Source organism: Heptranchias perlo, chromosome 31 (genome assembly GCF_035084215.1).
Source record: "Heptranchias perlo isolate sHepPer1 chromosome 31, sHepPer1.hap1, whole genome shotgun sequence".
In the NCBI taxonomy this organism is placed as follows: domain Eukaryota; kingdom Metazoa; phylum Chordata; class Chondrichthyes; order Hexanchiformes; family Hexanchidae; genus Heptranchias; species Heptranchias perlo.
In genome coordinates, this window is record NC_090355.1 from 32,990,568 (window position 1) to 32,997,705 (window position 7,138).

Here is a 7,138-nt window from a genome sequence, read left to right on the forward strand (position 1 = left end):
ACAGAGTCTGAAATCTGAACATATTATAGCAAATACTTGCTGTAGGTCTCCAGCACAGAATGTAGATCAGAGCAACTATAATCTGGGATCTTCATTTGTGCTGTCGATGTTTCCTCCACTTTCTTCCTTTCCTCTCTACACAAACGTAACACAAACTGCACCAGATATTTTCCTTGGGAACGATTTCAATGCCGTTTGGAGTTCTGACTGGATTGAGTGCGCACAAGCCTGAGAAAATAAGCAGAGAGATTTGAAATTCCTCGCTCCAATGTTCCCATCCACAAACATTTGTGTAATGGAGGAGGGGATTCAGCCGTTACATCAGAGTGGCTTAGAGATTCTACTAGCTACTTTAAAAAAAAAACATTAAATTCTTAATGTGCACAGTGAAGAAAGCATATTGTCGGGAGTACCCTGGTAATCTTAGTTATAAGGTTCACCAGCATTTAACCGTACATAGACTGGGTTAACCTAATCAAAGCCACTAGCTAGCGTGGGTTCAGATTTAAAATTCTCATCCTTGTGTTTAAATCCCTTCACTGCCTCGCCCCTCACTTTCTCTCTAACCTCGTCCAGCCCTACAACCCCCACCCCTCCAAACTGTCCCCTCTTCTAACTCTGGCTTCTTGTGCATCCCCCCACTGCCTTCGCCTCAACGTTGGTGGCTATACCTTCAGCCGCCTAGTCCCCACACTCTGTAATTCCCTCCCTCCCTCGGTCCCTCCGACCTCTCCACCTCCCTCTCCTTTGGTAAGACCCTCCCTAAAACCCATCCTTTTTGACCAAGCTCTTGTTTGGTGTCCATATTTTTGATTTTGCCTCTGTGAAGCACCTTGGGACTTCTTTTCTACATTAAAGACTCTCTTTAGATACAAGTTGTTGTTAACCCACCAAACAGGAAGTAGGCAGTGACCGTTACGCTGAAGACTATTAAGATGATGGTTCCAGGGCCTACGTCCTGAGGTTTGCAGCTGTTGGGACAGACGCAAGGGCTGTCGACCGAAATCTGTAACACGTTGGGAGTCTCCGGATCTCGTGATAGACGCACCGAGCGACTGGAGCTGCAGTTATACCGAGCCACTGTACGCAGCGGACTGCTGTCTGATGCTGCAACACAAGAGGATGAAAGTGTGTAAAATTTGGGGGAGAATATCAACAGCAACTACTTTCATTTATATATCACCTTTCACGTAGTAAAACAGCCCAAGGGGCATTCACGAGCGTTATCAGACAAAATTTGACACCGAGCCCCGTAAAGAGATATCAGGCCAGGTGGTCAAATTAGATTTTGAGGAGCGTTTTAAAGGAAGTTAGAGAGGCGGAGAGGTTTAGGGAGGGAATTCTAGAGCTTAGGGCCTAGGTAGCTGAGGGCACGGCCGCCAATGGTGCAGTGAAGGAAACGGGGGATGCGCAAGAGGCCAGAGTTGGAGGAGCGCAGCGATCTCTGAGGGTTGTAAGGCTGGTGCAGTTTACAGAGATAACATAGGAAACAAAACACAAAGTGCACCCAGAAATTGTCAACTATAGCAGTAAGGTACAATTCAATGTGCCACGAGGTCCTAAATCAGGCCCATAGATTGTTGGTGGTAATAATAATCGAACTCCCATCTAGAGTAACGTGTTCAGTTCTGGGCACAGGTACAAAACTAATTTAAAAAGGCAAATGGAATATTGGCCTTTATCTCAAGATGGTTGGAATTCAAAAGTGAGGAAGTGATGCTTCAGTTGTACAGAGCATTGGTCAGACCCCATCTGGAGTACTGTGTTCGGATTTGGGCACTGCACCTCAGGAAGAGATATATTGGTCTTGGAGGGGGTGCAGCGCAGATTCACCAGAATAATACCAGGGCTTAAAGGGTTGAATTTTGAGGACAGGTTGCATAAACTTGGTTTGTGTTCCCACGTGTTTAGACAATTGAGGGATGATCTAATCAACGTGTTTAAAATGATAACGGGATTCGACAGGATAAATACAGAGAAACTATTTCCTCTGATGAGGGAGTCCAGAACAAGGGGGCATAATCTTAAAATTAGAGCCAGGCCGTTCATGGGTGAAATCAGGAAGCACTTTTTCACCCAAAGTGTAGGGAAATGTGGAATTCTCTTCCCCAAAAGGCTGTGGATCCTACGAGTCAATTGAAATTTTCAAGATTTTTGTTGGGTAATGGTGTTAAGGATATGGAGCTAAGGAGGGTAAATGGAGTTGAGGTACAGATCAGCCATGATCTTATTGAATGGCAGAACAGGCTTGAGGGGCTGAATGGCCTACTGAGTGGAAAGAAATACATTGGGCACAAGAGTGACTGGATCGTACATTTTAATTCTGAAGAAAGATTTTGCATTTATATAGTGCCTTTCACAACCTCAGGATGTTCCAAATGCTTTACAAACAATACACTTCAAAAATAATTCAGCCACTGTTGTAATGTAGGAAATGCAGCAGTCAATTTGCACACAGCAAGATCCCACACACAGCAATGCTATAGTAACTAGATAATCTGTTTTAGTGATGTTGGTTGAGAAATAAATATTGGCCAGGACACTGGGACGAAGTCCCCCTGCTCTTCTTCAAAATAGTGCTGTGGGCTCTTTTACGTCCACCTGAGAGGGCAGACGGGGCCTCGGTTTAACGTCTGATCCAAAAGACGGCACCTCCGACAGCGCAGCACTCCCTCAGTACTGGCATTGGGAGTGTCAGCCTGGATTATGGGCTGAAGTCTCTGGAGTGGGGCCTTGAACCCACGACCTTCTGACTGAGCCAGAGGACGAACCCTCACTCTTCAACGACCTGCGCTGTACCTGAGCTGAGGGAGAGTTTTGATGGTCAGAGTACTACATCAACCACATTATCCAATACCTCAATAAGCACAAAATTAAACTTTAAAATATAAACAAGTGCCATCTGCAGAAGTGGACATTTTACCAGCGGTCTAATTGAGAATGTATTTTTCTGCTGATGGTGGGAGGCAGCTGAAGATTTTTAATTAGTGTCGCCCAGACTTGGTTTGTTGCCTGTGGTGTTTAATGTTTTCAGCCAGACCTTCAGAGTGAACAAGCAAAGCAACCTCAGCCCTCCTCCCCCAGAGGCTGCATTTCCCCCTCCCCCCCTCACACAGTGTGACTGCATTTCCCCCTCCCCCTCCCACTCCCCCTCCCCCTCCCCCTCCCAGCCCCCACCTTTCCAAGAATGTCTGCATTCTCCCCCCCCGCCCCCTCCGGCTCAGGCGAAGTCCTCATGCATTTTAAAGTTGTGATCATTAACTAAACCAGGCTGTGCAGGGTAAGGGGGTTGCCAACCCCTCCAGGATTGTCCTGGAGCCTCCAGGAATTGAAGATTAATCTCCAGGACACTGCTGCAAACAAAAACCCCGGGAGAAAAATCATAAGGGTACTAAAAAAAAGGTGTTTTGTTCATTTTCTTTGAACACTTCCGTTTATTATTTATAAAAATATCGGAGATGGGGAGAAAAGGCTGTTTGACTGACAGTCAAGAATCATCCAATCGGATAATGAAGAGTTTGTTTGTTTCCCAATTGGCTGTGCGGGAAGGCCGGACACCGCGAGGATGGACGCGTCGGGCGACCAATGGCTGGACGGAGGCGTCGGGGCAGTTGGACACGGGAGGGTCATGTGATGAAACCTTCAGGAATACGTCCAACCAGAGTTGGCATCCCCTAATGTGGGGTATTCAGGGCACCATAGTCGCCAGTTGATCACACTCAGCAGGGAGACCCTGGGCCTTTCAGGCTATTCCAGTTTTCTTACAATATGTTTCTAAAACTTGCAAAAACAGGACTTCTTTTAAAAAATTCATTCCGAGGATATGGGTGTTGCTGGCAAGGTCGGCATTTATTGCCCATCCCCAGTTGCCCCTGAGAAGATGGTGGCCAATCCAACGTGGTTGACTCTTAACTGCCCTCAGGAGTGGCCTAGTGAGCCACTCGGTCCCATCAAACTGCTACAACAACGAAAAATTAAGAACATTCAGGCAAATGGATTTCACTGAAAACTAGGAGCCTTGGCATTAAAGAGGCAAAGTGGGATCTGTGAAGCTTGAAGGTAGAGTTTGATCATTTAACAACTTGCATTTATATAGCGCCTTTAACGTAGTAAAACGTCCCAAGGCGCTTCGCAGGAGCGATTATCAAACAAAATTTGACACCAAGCCACGTAAGGAGACATTGGGACAGGTGACCAAAAGCTCGGTCAAAGAGGTAGGTTTTAAGAAGCGTCTTAAAGGGGGAAGAGAGGCGGAGAGGTTTAGGGAGTGAATTCCAGAGCTTGGGGCCTGGGCATTCTTTCTTGTCGCACTTTATCGATAACACTATGGCCGCTGGTTCTTTGAACCAATCTCTCTGGTTCCTCCTAAGCTGGACTTTCTCTCCTTTCCTCCATCCTTACTCTGTTGAAATTGGACTCATTGCACAGTCTCCCCTCAATAAATCTTTCTTTCCCAGGAACTCAAAGCCACGCAATTCCTTCAGTTCCCCCATTCCTCCTCCAATTTATCGTGTGCCCCTTTAAAACCCAACCATTACTTGTTCATTTAGGAACATTAGCAACAGAAGGAGGCCATTCAGCCCCTCGAGCCTTTCACCTTTCCTAGTTTTTTTCAACTCCGACTGAAGCCTTGGCCCTTCACTTAAGTTTCCAAAAGCAAATCAAGGAGAATTCTTACCAGGGTAGGTGACAGTGAGTGCCTTCGAATTGTTGTCATAGCTGAATTCATTGTTCTCGTGTCTTCCAAAGTTGAGAAAATGCCTGATCTCCCCACTCTGAGTCCGGTACCTGAGAATCAGACAAACAGCAACGTCCAAGCACTCTGGGGCATATTCGATAGGTTCACTAAACGGGTGACAAGGACTAAACGAATACAGAATATCAGGATCAGATTCCTTGGCTGAACTGGACATTGGCTTATCTCTCTCCAGAAATCCATCAGAGTCCCCTATTGCTGCCAGATTAATCACCCCTGATCCGTCCTTCATTATACATTTGCAGGGGTTCATTTTAATGCATTCTGTTTTCTGGGAGGAAGAAGGTGAAGCCCATAATATCACCAGCAGGTACATCCAGCTGAGAGACCCAGTCCCAGTCCCAGTCCCAGTCCCAACGCTCGGCATCTCGGAGAGGAATTCCTCACGATGAATCCATGTTTAAATATCATCAGAGTGAGAAGAGTATTGGAGTCGGCAGTTAAAAGGAAACTGTTTGCAGTCGCTTATTGATACTAAAGTCTCAGTTAATAAGTTAACATAGAGGTAGCAGAAACCGCCTTGGCTGATCGGTACAAAACCAACACTGTGACCTCCTCTGCAAAGTCACTGTTACCAAAACAGACTTTCCTCTAATGCAACGAGTTGTTATGATCTGGAATGCACTGCCGGAAAGGGGGGTGGAAGAAGATTCAATAGTAACTTTCAAAAGGGAATTGGATAAATGCTTGAAAAGGGAAATACTTGCAGGGCTATGGGGAAAGAGCAAGGGTGTGGGACTAATTGGATAGCTCTTTCAAAGGGCTGGCACAGGCACGATGGGCCGAATGGGCTCCTTCTGTGCTGTAAGATTCCATGATTCAAAGGTGTGTCCCACAATCCTTCCATCCAAAGGTTGACAGGAAAACTGTTCCCATTCCTTTGCCACTCTTGAAACTTACAAATAGGATGTATATAAACTTATAGATTTCTGAGAGGTTGTACCTATCGGGAAAGACTGAACAGGCTGGGGCCCTTTTCTCTAGAAAAGAGAAGGCTAAGGGGTGACTCTCATAAAATTATGTAAAGGTTTGATAGGGTAGTCAGAGAGAGGTTGTTTCCACTTGTGGGGGAGTCCAAAACTAGGGATCATAATTACGAGGGTCAACATAAGAACATAAGAAATGGGAGCAGGAGTAGGCCATACAGCCCCTCGAGCCTGCTCCTCCATTCAATAAGATCGTGGGTGATCTTCACTCTCAATTCCACTTTCCCGCCCGATCCCCATATCCCTTGATTCCCCCAGAGTCCAAACATCAATCTATTTCAGCCTTGAATATACTCAACGACTCAGCATCCACAGCCCTCTGGGGTAGAGAATTCCAAAGACTTACAACCCTCTCAGTGAAGAAATTCCTCCTCATCTCAGTCTTAAATGGCCGACCCCTTATCCTGAAACTATATCCCCTAGTTCTAGACTCTCCAGCCAGGGGAAACAACCTCTCAGCATCTACCCCTCAAGACCCCTCAGAATCTTATGTTTCAATGAGATCACCTCTCATTCTTCTAAACTCCAGAGAGTATAGGCCCATTCTACTCAATCTCTCCACATAGGACAACCCTCTCATCCCAGGAATCAATCTAGTGAACCTTTGGTGCACAGCCTCTAAGGAAGTGTATCCTTCCTTAGGTAAAGAGACCAAAACTGTACACAGTACTCCAGGTGAGCCCTGTACAATTAGCATCACTAATAAATCAAATTCAGGAGAGTGGTTAGAATGTGGAACTTGCTACCACATGGAGTAGTTGAGGCGAATAGCACAGATGCATTTAAGGGGAAGCTAGATAAACACATGAGGGAGAAAGGAATAGAAGGATATGCTGATCGGGTGAGAGGAAGAGGGGTGGGAGGAGGCGTGTGTGGACCATAAACACCGGCATGGACCTGTTGGGCCGAATGGCCTGTTTCTGTGCTGTAAATTCTATGTAATATCCGCTCCCTGTTTTTGGTGCAGTGGTTTCAGTTGCTACCTATGCAGAATGGCTGATTGATTTGGAGGACTTGCTGGCTGGGGAGCTATACAGAGGAACCCCAGGGTACCAATGTGTCCCGTGATTGCACTGCTATTATGGAAAAGTATGAAATTGTGTGAAACTGTATTTCAAGAGTTGCAGCAAATAAACCTTCTCACAAATAACAAGCTGGGCTGGCAGCCTGGAGGAGGCTCTGATGGAAACTACCGCATTTTACCAGGAGGGGGCGCGTCCTCCCATGACGTCATTGGAAACTGGTCCATCGACGGTGCGCCTTGTGTGAAGCGCATGCGCAAGACCTGGTTTCACGCCTGCAGACAGGGGCGGGGCCCACAATGATTGACAGCGCAGACGGCCAACCAGGAACGAAATACAAAAAAAGCAAAATACTGCGGATGTTTTTATTTCAG

The 7,138-nt window shown here is 46.3% G+C and overlaps 1 protein-coding gene across 1 annotated transcript; it reads right to left on the reverse strand.

Moving 5' to 3' along the window:
• LOC137300438 (uncharacterized) lies at positions 1 to 5,284 on the reverse strand. The gene is made up of 3 exons (XM_067969504.1): positions 4,679 to 5,284; positions 892 to 1,107; positions 1 to 228 (listed from the first exon to the last, which is right to left on the reverse strand). Exons 1-3 carry the CDS (start codon positions 5,121 to 5,123, stop codon positions 92 to 94), a joined length of 798 nt encoding a protein of 265 aa, XP_067825605.1. The 5' UTR covers positions 5,124 to 5,284; the 3' UTR covers positions 1 to 91.
• Positions 5,285 to 7,138: the final 1,854 nt, after the last annotated feature.

Bases quoted from the DNA above. Each gene is read 5' to 3' on its own strand.
- LOC137300438 (XM_067969504.1), bottom strand. From the start codon at position 5,123: ATGCCGAGCGTTGGGACTGGGACTGGGACTGGGACTGGGTCTCTCAGC. The intron at 1,108-4,678 runs GTAAGAATTCTC...CTTGTGTTGCAG, and splicing joins ACTCACTGTCACCTACCCTG to CATCAGACAGCAGTCCGCTG. The intron at 229-891 runs GTGGGTTAACAA...TTATTTTCTCAG, and splicing joins CACTGCCTACTTCCTGTTTG to GCTTGTGCGCACTCAATCCA.